The sequence below is a fragment of the Mercenaria mercenaria genome, chromosome 8 (genome assembly GCF_021730395.1).
Source record: "Mercenaria mercenaria strain notata chromosome 8, MADL_Memer_1, whole genome shotgun sequence".
Classification (NCBI taxonomy): Eukaryota; Metazoa; Mollusca; class Bivalvia; order Venerida; family Veneridae; genus Mercenaria; species Mercenaria mercenaria.
Window position 1 is genome coordinate 21,635,031 of NC_069368.1, and position 21,674 is coordinate 21,656,704.

General features: G+C 36.7%; 1 protein-coding gene across 2 annotated transcripts; it reads right to left on the reverse strand.

The window, feature by feature from the left end:
* Positions 1-791: 791 nt before the first annotated feature.
* On the reverse strand, positions 792-20,810 carry LOC123522900 (uncharacterized). Of its 2 annotated transcripts, none has more exons than XM_053549506.1 (8): positions 20,679-20,810; positions 16,767-16,960; positions 14,213-14,290; positions 11,255-13,069; positions 5,770-5,972; positions 4,769-4,929; positions 3,688-3,883; positions 792-1,621 (listed from the first exon to the last, which is right to left on the reverse strand). In XM_053549506.1, exons 2-8 carry the CDS (start codon positions 16,915-16,917, stop codon positions 845-847), a joined length of 3,381 nt encoding a protein of 1,126 aa, XP_053405481.1. In that variant the 5' UTR covers positions 16,918-16,960; positions 20,679-20,810; the 3' UTR covers positions 792-844. The 2 variants fall into 2 exon arrangements, with proteins under 2 accessions (XP_053405481.1, XP_053405479.1); XM_053549504.1 differs by lacking the exon at positions 20,679-20,810 and adding an exon at positions 20,500-20,654.
* Positions 20,811-21,674: the final 864 nt, after the last annotated feature.

Sequence of the window (21,674 nt, forward strand, 5' to 3'; positions counted from 1 at the left end):
TGAAATGGGTAAGCACATTTTCCCAATCATGACCATGGTTCATATAGTATACCTAGGGTAGGTTATATCAAATGCAGAGACATTTTCTTTGTCTGGTGTGAGCCATGACTCTAACAACCATCAGAAGAGGGTTCGAACATCCGCAGTTGAAATAATTGGTACAGGACTTATATATATGATGCTACAGCCAATTTTGATGATGATCCATCAAGTAGTTCATGAAAAGCAGTTTATTTAAATGTTTTTCTATTTTAGCTATGGCTGCACCTAAAAAGGGCTGATATATCTGCCAGGATACTAAGTTTGGTGCAATTCTGGCCAGTAGTTTCAGAGATGTCATCTGAAGAAAATGCACTGATGGACCGACAAACCAGTGGACTGACAATCTGACACAACCAGGCAGTGAGCTATTCACTATAGCTCAAACCCGAGCACTTCATGCTCTGTGAGCTAAAAAAGATCACCTGAATATGATTAGTATCAGTATAGTATCAATGGGTGAACCTTAACAGGCGCGAGCAAAAAAAGGTCCAGAAAACAGGTGCATGTAATTTATATACCTTTCATATTAATGTATCATTTTAAATTAATGTAAGGCCTTAAAAATGAATTTTGTCTGACAAATGAGAAATAATCAAAAAGTGAGAAATTTGGTGAGAATTGTGTTGGGAGATATAGTTAAAAATGCATGTGTAGAGGTTTTGTAGGTGTGTATTTCGAGGGGCGAATGCGAAAGAAGTCAAAGTGCTCTTTTATTTATGTGCACTTAGACCTCTTTTGCATTCACCCTCAATTTGTTAGACTGTTACCTCAAGAAGATTGTTATGGCCACGGAAGCTCAACACTAAACGGGCGTTCCATAACTTGCTACAGTACCTTCTTGTGTCTCCCGTGTCAAAGGATCATTTCCGAGGGCAACCTCTCGACGACCAGGTGCATTTGCTGCATTACCTACACCATTATTTGTAACAACTGCTGGTATTTGGGTGAATAACAGTTCTTGAGGATCAGTACGCTTTAAACTTGAGAAATTGGGTTTTCCATTCCTCAATGTGTCACCTGAGTCAACTGTTTTAGTTAAAACCTGAACAGGAATATTTCTCTGCATCTGTTCAGTACGTGTTCTCGCAGATGGTGCAGTATTATCCACACCCCAGGCTTGTTTCACATAAGTTTGTTCAGAGCTATATGCTCCCTCTGAATTTGATAATACTGTTTTCTTTGTTGTTTGACTGGTTTTTACCAAAGTTTTTGGATCTGTATTATCACAGTTATCATCATATTCATCATCTGCTCCAGTAGGACTGAATGGTTGAACCGCTGCCACTGGTTTAGCTACACAAGTTGGTTTCACATCTTGTTTCTGAAAATTTTCTTCAAACGGCATTTCCTTTCTTTTCAATGAGCTTGATTTTTCAGTTGAAAAAGTGCTATTTAGATTTACGCTTTCTTCAAACCTTGTTTTTTGTTCCAAGTTTTCATTATTATCATCATCGAACTTTGAGCTATTTTCAAACTTCTTTTCCATACTGTATTCGTGTTCGACATTTTTTACATCTGGCAATACTTCCTCAGCCTCTTCAATGTCCTCTTCTTTGGCGCTTTTGATCGTAGTAAGCTCCTAAAATAAAACAATCAAGCAAAACTGTAAAACCAGAAATTTTCGCTATATTCGCAAGGCCCTACATCTTGAGAAAATTAATTCTCGCGTAAATATTCACCAATAGTATAATTCTAATTCAAGCATGATACCATTTTTACAATTTCGCGAATATTGAACCTCGCGAACATACTCAAAATTTCAAATTTGTGAAATTTTGACCTCACGAAAAACATGTGCCTTTACAGCAGGGTTTAAGCTAGCCCAGAAAAATTGAGAGAAGTGACTTCTCCCTCCAATGAAAATAAGGAGGTTTTCTCAGAACAGGGAGAAGTGAGCCTGTGGGTCAAAACAGCCATTAATTACACCATATATTACAGTTCTGATGGTACAACACGTCAAAGGAATAACATTTCAAAACAACACATGTATATTTTACTTCTAAGTACAAACACGCACAGTAAGCATGTATTTATGCAGTAGTTTGAAGCGTTTTTAAATAATACTATAAATCACCATCAGTATTACAACAGGCATGTGTGTTGTGATTTGTTGTTTTGACAGTAATTGGCCAGAAATGTTTGACTTGGTTTAAGGCATACATGTCATACGTCCCGGATTGTCTGGGATTGTCCCGGAAGTCACATACTCGTCCCGGTGTCCCGGACAGTGTTGAAATGTCCCGGAAAATAAAAAATGCAGAAAAACAAAAATAACCCTCCAAAAAACTAGTTTTTTTTGCCTGTACATTGTTGAATTTTACATGAATAAAACACAATAAACAGTCACCGGTGTCACATTGTTTATTCCTAATTATCCGATAATCAGTTTCATGCCCTCGAGCGGGACACATGTTGATTAAACTAGCTCCGATCACCACTCATATTGTGCACTGCGATCTTTTGATGACCCAGATTAATTTACAGTCAGCTATTTTGATGACCCTGATTATGAATTGACAAAATTATGCAATCAATAACAGTTTTATGATTATTTAATATTAGAAACAATAGCCGAAAATCTCGTTGTTGTTAGCACGTAGGCGTGAAGCTACATGTAGCCTTGATTGGAAGAAATGGGTAATAACGGTCAATTAAACGATAATTATTTTAAAAGGTTGTAATCTTTCAAAATGTAGATTGATTGTCACACATATTCTAAATTAAACTTTTGACTATTGAATGCCTTTGCCGGCCGATCCTTGAAAATTGACCCAACCTGAAATATTTTATATCGATTTTATCTACAAGATTTATTTCATTCCTTTGAGGATTCCATTTTATTAATGATTCTAGGTAAAGTTTTAAGCTTTAAAAAGATACCAAATAAGCTGGATTCTAAATCACGATGACCAGGTTAATTCTTCGTATATAGCAAGTCTCCCAATTCAGTTTACCTCGGGAACGCAACCAATATTCACGTGCCGAACTACAGACGTAAATTACCTCATTTACCTCCCTTAGAAAGCTAGACATTTGCAACAAATTATTCCTAAGCGAGGGAACAATGTTTATCTCCGGAAACTGCATATAATTTTTATGATATTTATGCATGAAACAGACGAATACTAATGTCACGGTGTATGTCCCGGACAAAGGGTAAAAATCCCGGAAATTTTAACTCAGAATCCCGGAAAGGTCTGGAAAAATTATGGCATGTATGTTTAAGGCCTTTTTCAACAGTTACAAACAACCTTCAGTCATCCTAACCTAAGTTACAAAATCTTATTTACTGTAAATTCCCCTATAAACACTCCCAGGATATTCTGTGAAAGGAGGGTACAAACCACAGTTCTGAAATTAAAATTCCCAAATGTTTAACTATCAGGGTTTTTGCTGTTTATTTAAAAGTTTTGGTACTTTGTATACAATATTTTGGTTCTTTAAACAGCAGTTACAATATACTGTTAACAAATTATCAGCAGTCCATCACATATTTGTAAACATGACACAAAAAGAAACATTTTTCCTAGATTTTGGTAACTTGCAATTTTTTCAAATTAAGACAATTTCAAAGAGCATTTTCCCGATTCAACAAGTAAAGGTGTCATTCCCAAAATGAAGAAAAAAAGGTCTATTGTAACCTACCTGTGTTAATAGTTTCAGCTTTGTTGCCTGTTGCACCTGTGGTACACCTGATGGTAGGTTCCTAACAGTTGACGGAGCAGCATCAACATGACAGGAACTGCTGGCCCCAGCAGAGTTTGGCTGTTCCTGTATCTCTCCGTGCGTCTCTGACCCTGGCTTAATATCGACCTTCATCATCTGCTGCTTCTCGTCAGAACTGTTGAAAAATAAAAACCTTTATCATTTCTAGTCATCCAATAATCAAGGCATTTGAAAGGTTTGTCGCCTGATTGTGCAAGGTTTAGAGTTTTGATGAGCAGGAATTGAACCATGAGGGCAGAACACTGATTGGATAAATATCTAAGCATCTGAACTACGAACCATGGTCAAAAACTACCAGAAGGTCCGATGGTTTTCATTCTTAAATGCTGACTGAAACATTTATTAAATAAAAATTATCCGGGCTATATTTATCCAAGCAATAATGAACCAGACATCATGCGGCAATGTGACAAAACAAATGTCAGACTGTTCTCTTACCAGTCTACTAGTCACAGACTCATACTGAGCCATGTTAGAATAACACAATTTAACATATCTGTGAAATCCTAAAGTCAGTAAAATCCTGCAGACTACTAGCTAACACACGGTTTACATGTGCCAGCTTGCTGGATGCCCAATGTCTTCAATGTCCTCTTTAACTTGCTTGCTATTTGGTATAGAACATACTTTTGTCCTGATTACACTTTACAGGGACATGCCTCAAGATGGACATTAAATTTCGATACAATCTGAAAACATGAAACTTCAGCCCTTACCTGTTAAATTTCTATAATGAACTTGTCCATCTTCCAATTTGGACAGTATCATTAAGTTTTTAAAAGGGGTACATACCAAAAAGATTCTGACTGAATAGCGAACAGTGCAGATCATGATCAGACTGCAAGGATGTGCAGGCTGACCATGATCTACACTGCCCGCAAAGTCAGAATCAATCATGTCTAGCACGGTAAGGGTTAAATAAAAATTTTGTCATAAGACAAGTAGATGATCACACCTATCATTTTAGTGCATGTATTTACTTTGACTGGTAAAGTGTTACCTGACTGGCGAATCATTCCCAACACCTGTCTTGTTTCCTGGCACGGGTAACTCTGCTACAATCTCCTCATCTTCCAAGCCCTCATTCTCGCTGCTGGCTTCCTGTACTACATTATGATCGCCAATCTGAACGTTCTTAGGTTGATAGATGTAGGTCTTGTGCTGTTGAAAAAACAATTCTGTTTCACAACATCTAAAGGATGTTAACTTTTACATACATTTCTATGCATTAACATAACATGACTTCACAAAGATGTTGAGAAGAAAACTATTTAATAATCAAACTTGTAGAATTCTCATACACATTTGAAAAAAGGGAGAATATACCTCTCAACAGCGAATACTATATGAGCCGTGCCAAGAGAAAACCAACATAGTGGGTTTGTGACCAGCATGGATCCAGACCAGCCTGCGCATCCGCGCAGTCTGGTCAGGATCCATGCTGTTCACTTTCAAAGCCTATTGCAATTAGAAAACTGTTAGCAACAGCATGGATCCTGACCAGACTGCGTGGATGCTGGTTTTCTCATGGCACGGCTGATATTATTCTTTCACTGTTCTGTGCACAAACCATTGTTATTTAAATGTGGAATATACAATACTTGACTTCATTGATTAATAGCAAAACAATTCTAATATGCTTGTCTCTGTTAAAACTCTCTTACACTAGACTGATGTCTTGTTAACATGCGATGACGTCAAAGTTTTTGTTGCAACAAAGAAAGAGCGCTTCTATATTTTATCTACTGTTTTAGATTAATGGCATATTAGAATCAAAATAATTTATAGCAAACACATCTTTTAACACTATTTAATACACTCGGGCAGTAATACGTTGTACAAATAATTTCACTCTGGCTACGCCCTCGTGATAGTATTACACCCAACGTATAACCGCCAATCATGCATAAATAGTGTTAAAACTCTTTTGTTACACATTATTTCTTAAATCAACCCTTGTTAGAATTATTCTTCTGAAAATGCTCGTCTATTTTCACTTACAATGTGAATATGTTTCCCCTTCCCTTTCCTCTTCTTCCTACTTTCTTTTGGAGTATCTTCATCTGACTCAGAATCAGACTGTGTTTCTTTGACTTTTTCTGTCTGGTATACTTGTTCCTGGCATTCAGGTACAGATGGGTATGCTCTTGAACTGAGACTGGTACCAGCATCATGCTCAAGCAGGCTATGATTGGGTAAATTTCCTGAAATCGTTGAAAAAAAAAAATTCTATGTAGGTAATTTAGGTTTAATAAATGTACTGGCAGTTTCTTAACAGCTTTTTTTTTTTTTTTTTGAGCTACAAAGAATATAGCCCGTTTAGTCAAAACTTTACACACACATAACATATATACATATATAGATACATACTTCTGAATAGATCAGTGAACAGAGAAAAAAAAATCATTTAAATATACATCAGTACGTAATTTAATATAATATGATTATAAACAAAACAAGAGCACCGCCTTGCGGGTGCTGACGCTCATCTGATTTTTTTTTGTATAATAGAAATATTGTCCTACCCATGATTTTCTAAGTCTAAAAAGGGCCATCATTCTTGCAAAAAGCAGGATAGAGTTATGTTTCTTGATGTACAGTGTCCACTTATGATTGTGAAAAACTGTTGCAAGTTTTAAAGCAATAGCTTTGATAGTTTATGAGAAAAGTTGCCTTAAACATAATACTCAACCAAGAAAATGATTTTCTAAGTCCAAAAGGGGCAATAATTATTGCAAAAAGCAGGATGGAGTTATGTTGCTTGCTGTACAGGGTCAGCTTATGATGGTGAACAAGTGTTGCAAGTTTCAAAGCAATAGCTTTGATAGTTTAAGAGAAAAAGTTGACCTAAACATAAAACTTAACCAAGAAATCTGATATTTTCTAAGTCCAAAAGGGGCCATAAATCTTGCAAAAAGCAGGATGGAGTTATGTTTCTTGCTGTACAGGGTCAGCTTATGATGGTGAACAAGTGTTGCAAGTTTTAAAGCAATAGCTTTGATAGTTTAGGATAAAAGCTGACCTAAACATAAAACTTAACCAAGAAAACTGATTTTCTAAGTCCAAAAGGGGCAATAATTCTTGCAAAAATCAAGATGGAGTTATGTTTCTTGATGTACAGGGTCTGCTTATGATGGTGAACAAGTATTCCAAGTTTCAAAGCAATAGCTTTGATAGTTTAGGAGAAAAGTTGACCTAAACATAAAACTTAACCAAGAAATCTGATATTTTCTAAGTACAAAAGGGGCCATAAATCTTGCAAAAAGCAAGATGGAGTTATGTTTCTTGCTATACATGGTCAGCTTATGATGGTGAACAAGTCTTCCAAGTTTCAAAGCAATAGCTTTGATAGTTTAGGAGAAAAGCTGACCTAAACATAAAACTTAACCAGGCAACGCCGACGCAGACGCCGACGCCGACGCCGACAACCGCTCAAGTGATGACAATAACTCATCATTTTTTTTCAAAAAATCAGATGAGCTAAAAATAAAAGAACATTCAAATATACATCAGTACTTAAATGAGATACCAGCTTACATACAAACAAGGAGCTGCGTTCAATAAACGCTTGATGCCCCCGGTGGCATCCTTGTCGATACAAAGCAACCTAAGTCCAAAACCAGGTCAAGTTCAAGGTCAAGATCAAACTCAGGTCAGGTGATGTCTGAAGATGAGGAATGGTCACAGGTTACATCTGCATTAGTATCAATTCATTCTTGTAAGGGGTATTGATGCTAGAAGAAACGGTCCCATTTGGTTAACCAAGAGATGGCCCATTTAAAGCAACCTAAGTCCAAAATGAGGTCAAAGTCAAGGTCAAACTGAGGTCAGGTGATGTCTGAAGATGAGGAATGGTCACAGGTTATATCTGCATTAGTATCAAGTTATTCTAGTAAGGTGTATTGATGCTAGACGTAACGGTCCCATTTGGTTAACCTCGTACAGACAGACGGACAAACGGACGAACGAACAGACAGGACAATCACTATATGCCTCCCGCATCAGTAGATGCCGGGGGCATAAAAATAAAAAGGTGATCGCAACAGCTATACTTTCTAAGAGGCCATACCAAAGCTGTTTGCATACTTCGATTTTTCAAAATATAGTGGTTTTAATAGGTGCACCGGTTATGATTAAAAATGTATACAACAGACTCTGTCTATGAATCAATGGAAAGAATGAATGACAGTCAATCTTAGTCGTAATACTGACTGACAGTGAATGCTAATGTCTTAATGTGTTGCTGAAAGTTATCTAGTTTGTAACTGTAATTTCCTAACAATTGAAATCCTCTTGAAACTTGTAAAATGACTGCTTAAATCTGGACAAAGCCCACTGTTTTTGCCGTTTGCAGCTGCTAAAAGGGCAAAATTCAATATAAAATATTCAGTGTAAGTTATATTTCACTGGTACTACCAGTTAGTAAGTTCATACTCTAAGAAACATGTCAGAGAAATTTGAGCAGTTTTGACCAATTAAAATGTTGGCAAAATTAGATTATATTCTATCTTTACACGAAAATGTCATTATGTAATAAAGCAAATATGCTGATAATCCAAAGTACACCAATCAGGTCATTAAATAATGTTGTCGGGAAGAGAACAGGGGTGCACTCAGGGTTCAACACTAACTTATTTGAACAGGATGCTCAAAGGAATCTCTACTTTTTAAATCTGGGGGTCCTCCTCATACTTTGGAATCCCTTCTAATGTGATATATAAAACCAATGGCATCATGTATTTACGACCATTTATTGAGAGTTTTAGTTTACATTAAATCTGGCATGATGTTGAGACCCTTGCCTTGTAATAGTTTTCAAACAGGTATTTATCTTTATTTTCATCAATTATTGGCCAAGATAATTAGGTATCCATGAGGAATCTCCTGCTTTAAGAAGTGGGTGTCATTCTCAAAATTTGGGATCCTTGGGCCCCCATGACACTGTTAGTGTCAAACCCTCGCACTTGAACTGCCTAGCTATAGCTACTGCTGTTATAGGGAAGAGGTAGAGTGTCTGCCTTAGGTGTGAGAATTTCTTGGTTCTAGTCTCTGCCAGAGCTTTTTGATGTAATCAGACTGTTCCAAATGTCCTATATTTTTAGGGAACAGAATCATATGTTAAATCAAATGCACTCAAACAGAAAATATTCAATATATTATGTCCCTTTTATGTTTCTGCTTTCCATGTTCAAGAAGAGTTACATTTCCTTATCACAAAATTTTCTTTTAAAATTATGAAAATAATAATTGCTCATAACTCTAATCTTCTGGTTAAAATATTGTCAACTAGAAAATGCTTTTGTAAAAAAGCGCATGTCTCCCCCAATGCAAAGTCCTATAGGCAAGAAGTCATTAGCGGTCAGGAGCGAAAGTCAAAGAGACACTGATGGTTGGCTGCAATAGGGATCATCTACTTGGCATGTCCAGTCAACCCGCTAAATTTCAACACTCGTGGCCTAGTGGTTCTCAAGTCACTGTTCAGGCTCCTGTGACCTTGACCTTTGATCAAGTGACCTCAAAATAAAAAGGGGTCATCTACTCTGCATGTCCAATCATCCTATTAAGTTTCAACATTGTAGGTCAAGTGGTTCTCAAGTTATTTCAAAAAAATGATTTTACATGAACAGGCCACTGTGACCTTGACCTTTGATAGACTGACCCCAAAATCAATAGGGGTCATCTACTCTGCATGTTCAATCATCCTATGAAGTTTCAACATTCTGGGTCAAGTGGTTCTCAAGTTATTGATCGGAACTAGTTATCAATGTTCAGGCCCCTGTGACCTTGACCTTTAACAGAGTGACCCCAAAAACAATAAGGGTCATTTACTCTGCATGAACAATCATCATATGAAGTTTCAACATTCTGGCTCGAGAGGTTCTCAAGTTATTGATCGGAAATGGTTTTCCATGTTCAGGCCCCTGTGGGCTTGACCTTTAACAGAGTGACCCTAAAATCGTTAGGGTTCATCTACTCTGCATGATCAATCATCCTATGAAGTTTCATCATTCTGGGTCAAGTGGTTCTCAAGTAACTGACCGGAAATGGTTTTCAATGTTCGGGCCCCTGTGACCTTGACCTTTCACAGAGTGACTCCAAAATCGTTAGGGGTCATCTACTCTTTATGACCAATCATCCTATTAAGTTTCAACATTCTGGGTCAAGTGGTTCTCAAGTTACTAACCGGAAATGGTTTTCAATGTTCAGGTCCCTGTGACCTTGACCTTTAATGGAGTGACCCCAAAATCGATAGGGGTCATCTACTTTGCATGCACAATCATCCTATGAAGTTTCAACATTCTGGGTCAAGTGGTTCTCTAGTTATTGATCGGAAATGGTTTTCCATGTTCAGGCCCCTGTGACCTTGACCTTTGATGGAGTGACCCCAAAATCAATAGGGGTCATCTACTCTTCATGACCAATCATCCTATGAAGTTTCAACAGTCTGGGTCAAGTGGTTCTCTGGTTATTGATCGGAAATGGTTTTCAATGTTCAGGCCCCTGTGACCTTGACCTTTGACGGAGTGACCCCAAAATCAATAGGGGTCATCTACTCTTCATGATCAATCATCCTATGAAGTTTCAACATTCTGGGTCAAGTGGTTCTCTAGTTATTGATCGGAAATGGTTTTTAATGTTCAGGCCCCTGTGACCTTGACCTTTGACGGAGTGATCCCAAAATCAATAGGGGTCATCTACTCTTCATGGCCAATCATCCTATGAAGTTTCAACATTCTGGGTCAAGTGGTTCTCTAGTTATTGATCGGAAATGGTTTTTAATGTTCAGGCCCCTGTGACCTTGACCTTTGACAGAGTGACCCAAAAAACAATAGGGGTCGTCTACTCCAGCAGCCCTACAACCCTATGAAGTTTGAAGGTTCTAGGTCAAATGGTTCTCCAGTAATTGCTCGGAAATGAAGTGTGACGTATGGACGGACGGACGGAAGGACGGACAGACGGACGGACAGGGCAAAAACAATATGTCTCCTGGGGAGACATAATTAATCTATTTTTGAGAAATATATGGACAATTGTCTTCATTTCAAAGCCCTATGATTTGAAAAAGAAATAGGTATTACCTATATACTTCCTTTTCTTTTCACAGTGGAGCTAAAATGACCTAAAATCGTTTACATACAAGTGTGACCTTGACCGTTTTGCTAGGGTCTGGGTTTTACAAACAGCCTATCTGCTTCTGGGTAACATGTGTAAGGTAACATCAATATCACTAGTATTAACAGTACATGAAACAGGCCTGATTAACCTTTGACCTCTAAGTCTGACCTTGAACTAAGGGCTTGAGTGTTGTGAGCAACACATCATATCAATATGGGGAACATTTATGCCCTGTAATATTAAAATCCCTTGATGGATGACAGAGTTATAGACTTGCAGAATGACAGACATGGTGCAAAAATACAGTCACCAAAACTGGTTTTCAACCAGTTCGAGACTAAAAAGATATTTTTTATTTTTAGGAAGATACCTTGCAACTCACTCCTGTTTCCATCCATATTACTGCCAAGCTGACCTACACTAGGTCCAGGCTGGTTGAATTCCATTCGACTGGATAAACCACTCTGCATTGATCTTGAAGTCTCATTGTCAGAACTTCCTGACCGGTAGCTTCCAGAACTCATTGATTGTCCTATAGCGTCAAAATTTGGAACTGCTTCCCGAAGAGTGTTTGAATTTCTTTGATAAAACGGAGCTTGCGGATATGCACCACCAGGACTGATGACTTGTGACAGATTTCTGTTCTCCATCTCCAAGGAGGACAACCTTTGACTAGTAGCATACTGATTCTGAGCAGCAATCCACTGCTGATTTGCAACTGTCTGTTGTTCTTGTTGTTGTTTAATAGCCATCTGCTGGCAGTAACTTTGCACTGCGTTCTGTTGTTCATCTTCTGGTAGATCCTTAATTCTCTCCGCCAACACAGATGGCACTGTAACTGAAATGTCTCCCGTCTCTGTGTGCAGAATGAATTCTGTTGATGGTCCCATGTCTGCACTGGTCTGGGACGTGCTTCTCTTCACATGATGTTGATACTGTTGTTGGTACGAAGCAGAATTCTGAACAGGAGGGAAATAACCCTGACCCTGACCATACTGACCTGGGCCAAACTGACCAGGACTCTGACCTGGATACGCATTCATCACAGGTGGACTAACATTGGGATAACCTGGCGTTACTGGACTTGTACTGCCGTAAACTTGTTCCATAATCCCGATTTGCTCCGGGGAGTAATATCCTGAATTATAATTAAGAACTTTTTGCTGCGCAATAAACTGTTGGAAATGTCTTGCTACTGCTGGATTTTGTGAGTGGACTGGCTTCAAGCTACTGGAACTTGAAGAATGTGACATAGTTGAATCACGGCTTGATATGTCACTCTCAGAAAAAGAATGGGGCAGAAAATTGGGGAGCAAACCTGCATGAATCAATCTTTTTGTTTCTTCTTCGAGCCAGTCTAGCAACTGCTGTGTTTGTGCTTTCTCATATTCTTGAAGTCTACGCTGTTTTTCTCTTATAACTATCTGATTTCTCTTGTATTCTTCTAGCCATCTCTTCTGTTTAATTTTATGCTCCTCATTTGCCTGAACCCGTACACAAGTCTTATCTCCTATCAATCTTGCGACACCATTTTTATAAAACCTGTCATTATTATAGTAGTTAATCCCTTTTAAAGTGTTCAGTCCCATAGGAACCCTGAAGGACGAATTACGTTTTTCAGTGTAAACGGGAACAACACACCATTGCTTCGATGGGTTTGTGATAGCCTCCATTAAACAACTTTCACTAGAAAATTCACACCACTTATCGTCTATAAAGTTTTTAGTCATGAATATAAAAACGTATGTGCTTCTCTCAACACCTTTAGCTAAATGCTGTATTTTAGAACCACAAATAGCCTGCATATCAGCATCATCATATAGTAAAGTTTGCACAGGGCCATTCGGAACATCGATTTCCTCTCTCAAATGTTGTTGAAACTTTTCTGCTTGCTCTCGGTCCTCCTCACAGTATAGAATTAACACATCAATATATCCCATTCTTATATCTGGTGGCATTTTATCTGTGTATTGCTTCAGTTCATCCTCCCAGTTAGCAGACGGCATGCTACTACAGCTGAAACTATCTCCTGAACTCATCGAACTGTAGCTGCTATCCTGTCCTTTGTTTATTGACATATCCTCCAACTTGTCGTGTATCTGTGCTTGTAGCTCTGACCCAACCTGGTCAAGTTCCTCTCTTTGTCCACTTCTAGACCGATACACTGATTTTGGCGGCAGCTTCTCTACAAATATTCAAAAGGAAGGAATAAAATTAACTTTTCAAAGCTGAATGCGTTGTTTATAAATATTCAATGTGAAAAAAAGAAAGAAAAGCTGTACATCAACTAAACGTAAATTACTCCGATTTTTGTGTGTGTCTAAATGTCCTCATTTGGTACTTTGCCTAGAATTCATGACTGACCTGCCATCTGACCAGGTTTCAGGAAGATCAGACAGAAAACATGGCCGCCTTTTTGGCAAACCCAAACTACTAAAGTCAGTATATTCATTACAATTACCTAAAAAACAAAGTTCACAGCATAATTTGTATATAACATTTTACATCATCTTTCATACATCAGATAAGGTTTAAACTTCTGAAATGCATTCAGCACACTAAAATTAAAATTTGTAAATTCTGTCTAGAGATATCCAAGAACATACTTGCATAATCATGTTTTGAAATTTGGGCTTTTCAGTAATACAAAATTACAAGCTTGCCTATATTTTGATGTTCAGGTCCGTTTAGAAATACTAAATTACCAGCTTTCTCTAATTCAGATGTTACAGTCTGCCTGTAGACACTAAATTACAAGTTCATCAATATTCAGATGTTGGAAATCCCTCAGAGACACTAAATGACTAAGTCACCTGTATTCAGATATTGGGGTCTGCTAGGAGATAAGCTACTAGCCTAACTATATTCAGTTGTCCAGGTCTGACCGGAAATACTAAATTAAAAGCTCATCTTTATTCAGATGTCAAGGTCTACCTGGAAATACTAAATTACCAACTTACATTTAAATAAGCTCAAATGTCCAGGTTTGTCCAAAAATACTAAATTACTAGCTTACATTTACTCAAATGTCAAGGTCTGCCCGGAAATACTAAAATACTAAATTACTAGCTTCCCTTTATTCAGATGTCAAGGTGTCCAAAAATACTAAATTACTAGTACATGTATACCTTTATTCAGATGTCTAGGTTTGGCCTGAAATACTAAATTACTAGCTTACAATTACTCAGATGTCCAGGTCTGCCCAAAAGTACTAAATTACTAGCTTACCTTTATTCAGATGTCCAGGTCTGCCTTGAAGTACTAAATTACCAGCTTACCCATATTCAGATGTCCTGGTCTGTCTGAAGACATTAAGTTTCAACCTTACCTATACTAAGATGTTCAGGCCTGCTTCCTGCATGTTTAGCTTCTTGTTTCAACTCTTGTGTTGATCTTCTACTTGCATCTGAAATAACAATTTCCAGCATAATGCCACACACAAAATTGCTGTGAAATGTATGTATTTCACAAGGTTGTTCTGGGTCTTTAAGGCATGTTAAAAGGATATTCTTTTTATATAAAGAGTGACAACTTCCAAGCCTCAATGGGTTAGAAAAGAAAACTGAAAATTTTTTGTAATGTCACTACATTTTTCATTTCAGTCTTCATGGACATTCTACCACAATACTGAAGTCTCAAAAGGTAGAGGTAGTATTATTGAGTTGGAAAACAAGAGGGCCAAGATGGCCCTAGGTAGCTGACCTGTGTAACACACCAAAACAGTGTAAACATGTTTTACCTAGAGTTTTCATGGAGACAAATATTCTGACCAATTTTCATTAACATTAGACCAAAAAACGTGGCCTCTTGAAAGTAAACAAGCATTTTCTTTGATTTGACCTAGCTACCGTATTTTTTACACCACATGACCCAGATTCGAACTTGTCCAAAATTTCATGCAAAAAAAAAACTTTCAAAGTTTCGGGAAGATTGGAGAAAAAAAGTAGCCTCTAGCTCTTCCTATGATTTGACCTAGTGACCTAGTTATTGGCCCCACATGACCCAGATTTTAAATCATCAAGATAACAATCTGACCAAATTTTATGAAGATGGAATCAAAAACCTGCCCCCTTGGATGTAAACAAGCTTATTCTTTTATTTGATCTGGTGACCTAGTTTTTGACCCCACATGACCCAGATAAAAATTTATACGATATTTCATGAAGACAAACATTCTGACCAAGTTTCATGCACATCAAATGAACAAGAGTGTTAACAAGCTTTTCCTTTGATTTGACTAGGTGACCTAGTTTTTGACCATATATGACCCAGTTTCAAAACTGGCCAAGGAATTATCAAGATAAACATTCTGACCAAGTTTCATGAAGATAGGATCATAAATGTGGCCTGAAGGATGTTAACAAGCTTTTCCTTTAATTTGACCTTATGACCTAGTTTCTGACCCATATGACCCAATTTCAAACTTGGCCTAGATATCATCAAGATAAACATTCTGACCAAGTTTCATGAAGATAAGGTCATAAATGTGGCCTCTAGGTTGTTAACAAGCTTTTCCTTTGATTTGACCTGATGACCTAGTTTTTGACCCTACAAGACCCAGTTTGGATCCAGGCCTAGAAATCATCATGATAATCATTCTGTGCAAGTCTGTATTGAATCAAAGCATAAATGAAACCTCTATAATGCTGAAAAGACTATAAAATATAAAATTTTGCTGCTAAAACCCATAATGAAATCTAGCCAGTTTTCGAAAGGAACTGAGATCTTATTGTGACTTAATTTGTGTGTAAGTGTGCTTAAAATCAAATATAGAATGTCACTTCTATCGTGGTCACAAGGTAAAAATTACCAAATTTTGGCTCTTTCAGGAGTCAATCAGGGGCCGTAACTCTGGAACCTATCATTGGATCTTACAGATTCATCATGGAAACCAAGATTTATTGTTGTTGAAGATATTTTGCAAGTTTGTATAAAATCAAACTGTAAATGAGGTCTCTTTATGTCTGCAAAAGCCAAAATAGCAAATTTTGACCCTTTAAGGGACCGTAACTCTGGAACCCATGATGGGATCTGGCCAGTTTTCGAAAGGAACCAAGATATTATGCCAATACAAGTTGTGTGTTAGTTTGGTTATAGCTGATTGCAAAATGTGGTCTCTATCGTGTTCACAAGCCAAAAATAGCAATTTTATCCCTTTAAGGGGCCTCAACTCTGCAATCCATGATGGGATCTAGCCAGTTTTCGAAAGGAACCAAGATATTATGCCAATACAAGTTGTGTGTAAGTTTGATAATAGCTGATTGCAAAATGTGGTCTCTATCGTGTTCACAAGCCAAAAATGGTAAATTTTGGCCCCTGAAGGGGCCATAACTCTGGAACCCATGATGGGATCTGGCCAGTTTTTGAAAGGAACCAAGACTTTATACCTATACAAGTTGTGTGCAAGTTTGATAAACTCAAATACAAAATGTGGCCTCTATCGTGTTCACAAGGAAATTGTGGATGGACGGATGCACAACAGGTGATCACAAAAGCTCACTCTGTCACAATGAGACAGGCGAGCTAAAAACAGAGCCTCCATGCTTTGTATTAGTTAAAGGGAAAACAATTAAAGCAACTCCTCCATGTATTTTAAGCAAAAACAGGAGATCACCAGGCCTTTTTTTCATCAATTTGGGAATGCCACCGACACCGGTGGAATTGGGAAAATGCTCTCGGAAATTGTCTTAATTGGGACAATTTGCAAATTACCAAAATCTACATAAATGTGTTTTTGTGTGAAATATTAATGAATTGCATTTCAGTAATTGTTCAACAGTATTATAATTTACCTAAATATACATACAAATTATAGCAAAACTATCTTAAAACAGCAAAAACCCTAAAAGGTACACTTTTCATATAGATAAAGAATAACCCACCTTGAGGTCCAGCCAGTGCATCTGCGGACATATTATTGCTGCTGAGACTGAATATTGGAGATCTGTTGTCATTTTGTGGGGATAATGGATCTGTATCCATTGACATGTGGCCTGACATCTGTCTGGATGTCATTGTTTTACTTACAGCCATCTTGCTCTTTTTCTTTCCTTTTCCTACATACACTTCTTTACATCTGAAAATATATGATTTTCAGTCAGTGATTTATTGTAACAGATAATTCAAGAGCACTTTTCAGCAGTCTAACCAAATTGTTTGCATATTTCTCAACAGTCAAACAATTACGGTTGTGTAGAGATCCCATCCGGTCCATGAGCCAGGAATGAAAATTCACAGATTGAACCACTAATCTCATTACAAGCACAATACAGACACAATCAACTTAAATAAACAATGAAATGATCATGCCAATATAAATGTGTACTATGTCATCATATGCACAAGTCTAATTAAAAGTAGAGGCAGAAAGGAACAGGAACTCTAAGCATCAAAACATCAGCAACAGTGAAAACTAATTTCTAAGTTACGGCTACGCAGACAAAAAATTTGCAGGAGCATTTCAGTATGTTTGCGAGAGTCAATATGACATAACATTATTTGCAGTATTTTCATTTTTTCAGCTTAATACAAATTTTATTATGTTAAAAGTAAGATGAGGATGTTTATTTCAAATTGGAATGATTTGAAGAAATCTGAGTAACAAAATTCAAATAATTTTCACACATTTCGATTTCTTTATTCTAAAACGTAAGTTAACACTACTACTTTAGAAGGTAGCATATTATATACAGTACATAAACTACTTTTGTTTCAAGGTTTATGAAGCTTCTTGAATGCAAATGAATTAATGCTACTATTAGATTTTACTGCTCATAAATATGGAGATTTAGCGATCCCAGAGGTTACGAGTATTTGTAACTGAATTTCAGGTTTAACTTGTAGATATCCAACTCCGAGTACTTGGGATACTCACTACAGCCTTACAATCAGTATTCCACTTTATCGTCAATAAAAACATTTACTTTTTCTCTAAATTCAAATGCTACCCCCTACAACTCAATTCACTTTTTTACATAAATTCTCTTCTTTCTCCCCTTACATAATATTATTACATAAACAAGGGAAAGGTATGGCAAGTTTGAAGGTCTACGTTTTAAAAAAAGCAGGAACAGTGTGGCAAGTTTAAGGGTCTATGTTTACACAGGTGAATGTTATGATATTTTTAAAGATTAGTTTCGGAGCTGGTGATGCTTTCATTCTAAACTAGTGCCCCTTCCCAATAATTTGCTAGATCCGGGCCTGCTATGTTGGATGACTGCTTGGATGCGCATATATTTAAGAACGCCGTAGGTGCCCTCACAAGTCAGTCCTTTGCACATGCACAACTGCATACTGAAAGTGGAATCACATGGCAGCAATTTTTGTAAAAAAAATTCTATGCCATTGTAAATAATTTAAATACCTCCTGATTTTGACAAGATTTTCAGCAGTTGTGGCATCTGAATGCTTCTGACCGATGGTGAACTTGATTTTAAGGGATAAAGTGTTTAATCAATTCAATTATGGAACAGTGAAGATTTTATCTGTATGTCAATTTTATCTCACAAATTAAAAACAATTTTATTAGTCTTTAGACATGTTAGAATTATCTAGACTTATAATCTAAATAACTGAATAACTTGTTTTAATGTTGCACCTTACTAATGAGCTTGCTCATCCTCTAATAGTCTGTCCAAGATGTTACAGATAATCGGTAAATCTTAGAAATAATTTATAAATTCACCATTGTTTTTTTTACAATCTACAGTAGGGCTTTCATTCATTGAGTCTTAGGCATATCGACATTACCGATATATCGGAAGACAAATATCAACAATACATCCATATTATATCAATTATTAAGTTAGATTAAGAACCTATTTGTTCATGTGCATGCTATATACCTTCCTGTTAATGTTATTTTTAGTTTTATTGCCTACTTTTCATATTACTAACAAATAATAAGGGGGAGGGAGGAACAACACAGCAAAAATGGGGTAAAATGGACTAAAATTTATTAATGTCTACCAGTTTCAGTCCTCCAGGACCTTCACCAGGACCATATTTTCATATTACTGTTTGATTGTGTAGTATTTGTGTTTATGAAATAAATAAAAATTAATAAAATCTTCCATCTTTATTTGGCCTTCACTCCTCTTTTGCATTTATCCTACTTTACAACTTAGTGAACTTACTAATAACAAGAACTGGAGATGGCTTTAAACAGTGGAAAAAAATGAGTCCAAGGGTGGAACGAAAAGCAAATTGTTTGGCTTCGTAGAAAAACAGGGTGTAGTCAAGAAAAAAGGCGTAGCTTAAACATGCCCTTCAGTGGCAACACTACAAATTTGTGAGCCCATCTTGATCAAAAACTTGGGCAGGAGTAAAATCAAACATGCCGTGCCAGCACCGATTGTAAGTGCATGGTAAAAAAATGACAGAGTATGAAACAAGTTAACAAATAAATAAAAACATGTAAATAAATAAATAGGTACCTGTAGAAGAGAAATGCAGTTTTAGCTGGTTGAAACCAAACTCCACTTCCTATTATTAGTAAGTTCACTAAGTTGTAAAGTAGGATAAATGCAAAAGAGGAGTGAACTTGAACTTTACTGTGAAAGCAAAATATTAAAAGATGAAAGATTTTATTAATTTTTATTTATTTCATAAATACAAATACAACACAATCTGTATCTGTATCTGGAAAGGAACTCAGTCTCTGAGCAAAAATTATCCAGGAACATGTGTGCGCTTAGGTCATTTAGACACAAGAAATTGTCCCTTTGAAACTATTAATGGTGTCACAGTTCACTGCACTTTCTGGCAAGTTATTCCAATCAATAAATGTGCGTGGAAAATTTTTTTTTAAATATGTCTGTATCTGGCACTCCTTTGATTTTAATCTGTTTCTGATGTTTATTACGTGATGTGTGTCGGTTGAACTCGATGTAGTGATCGGCGGGGATAGCTACCAGGTCGTTGACGATCTTGAAGAGGAGAGTGAGTCTTTGTTCCCGTCTTCGTTCTTTTAATGGTTTCCAGCCGAGTTGGTTCATCATTTGTGAAACACTACTTGTACGGCGATAGTCATTTTGAACAAAACGCGCTGCACGACGTTGAATGTTTTCTATGCGCATTATATCTTTTGAGAGATATGGATCCCATACTGTAGATGAATAGTCCAGTACTGATCTTACAAGTGAAATATAAGCTGTTTCTTTGAATTGTTTGTTACAGTTCTTCAAATTCCTTCGTATAAATCCAACAGTTGAATCAAACAGTAATATAAAAAGTAGGCAATAAAACTAAAAATAACATTAACAAGAAGGTATACAGCTCACACATGATCAAATAGGGTCTTAATCTAATTTAATAATCGATATAAAGATCTCTGCATCGTCGATATTTGTCTTCCGATATATTGGTATCGTTAATGTGACTATGACCAATTGAATGACAGCCCTAGATTTATTCTCCATTATTTTAGTCCATCAAAGTTTGATGGTAAGTGTACTTGTCAAGATATATAAAACAATCTTAAACGTCAATTATTCCAACTATACTTCTTGGACCAGACAAAGTCAAAGGCACAAAGACTGGATGAGCACTTAAGTGATAAAAACAGTACCTAAGACTTTAATATTTAAAACAATGTAAATCTAATCAGATTATTACCTTATCTATACTGTATACATCATTACTGAACACCAGTTAAATTGGATTTCACCATTTTGGGGTTTTAAAGGTAAGTCCCCTAGGTACTTTCGTTTTCATAATTTTAATACTTGTTTAAAAGACTTTTTTTATGTTATTTTCGCAATATTTTTTATAAAATGACGGTTTATATTACATACTAGTATATAGAACTAAGAAGGAAACAGGTGAAATTCTAGCTAGATATACATTCGCTGTTTCCATTAAACTTCGCAATATTATTCATTCTTCCTGGATTGGGGATTTCCAGCGGAAGTAACTGTACAATTACGCGGTACGGCTATTTAAAGTGCGAAAAGCACACCTTTCGAAAAGAAGTTGTATTTTTCTAATTACTGAATATATTGCATTTTTTAACACAATTCGAAAGATATGATTAAATTATACTCATAAACAAAAAAGTTTTGATGTTAAATGAACTTTATAAATCCGTGTCCTGAACTCTTTCTCGCATGTGGACATTCTATGCGAAAAAGAATTTACAATACAATACAATACAATACAACATAATACAACATAATACAACACAATACAATACAATAAGTTTAATTTTGAGCCGGCAAGAAGACAACATTACAAAATATAAGCTCTGAAGAGCTTTTGAACCGACTATACGACTATACAACAAATAAAATAAATTTAACGAAGTATTGAAAGAGCTACAAAAGAGAAATTATAAAATACACAAATTGAAATAGAACTGGTTGAGCATGTATAATACTACAAGTGTAAAAATCTGTGATGAAGCTGCTGATCTAGACACTTCTGACTAAAAACTGCCATAAGAGAGGAAAATAAGATCTGTAATACAAAACAACCACCCCCCCCCCCCCCCCCCACCCCACCCCCGATTTGGAAAGAACTAATCAGCATCTTCCTCAAAGTAGCAAATGACAAACAGCGAGACGCATTAGTGGAGACGGCTAAGACGCTTTCCTACGGATCGAGCTGAAGTCTCTGGTTCGAATCCTGGCTACTGCCTTTGCGGTGTGTCCTTGGGCAAGGCACTTTATCACGATTGCCTCAGTCGACCCAGTTGTAAATGTGTACCACCAAATTGCTGGGGTGAGGTATTATTGGTTTTAACTGTTCTTAATATAGGGTCGCAGAAAAGCTCTGTAGAGCTTATGTTAATT

What these genes read in the sequence shown, in the direction of transcription:
- LOC123522900 (XM_053549506.1), bottom strand. Translation starts at nt 16,917, where the DNA reads ATGGCTGTAAGTAAAACAATGACATCCAGACAGATGTCAGGCCACATG. An exon ending in TGCACTGGCTGGACCTCAAG is followed by an intron (nt 14,291 to 16,766) that starts GTGGGTTATTCT and finishes TTGTTATTTCAG; the next exon opens with ATGCAAGTAGAAGATCAACA. An exon ending in AGGGGAAACATATTCACATT is followed by an intron (nt 4,930 to 5,769) that starts GTAAGTGAAAAT and finishes TTTTTTCAACAG; the next exon opens with CACAAGACCTACATCTATCA.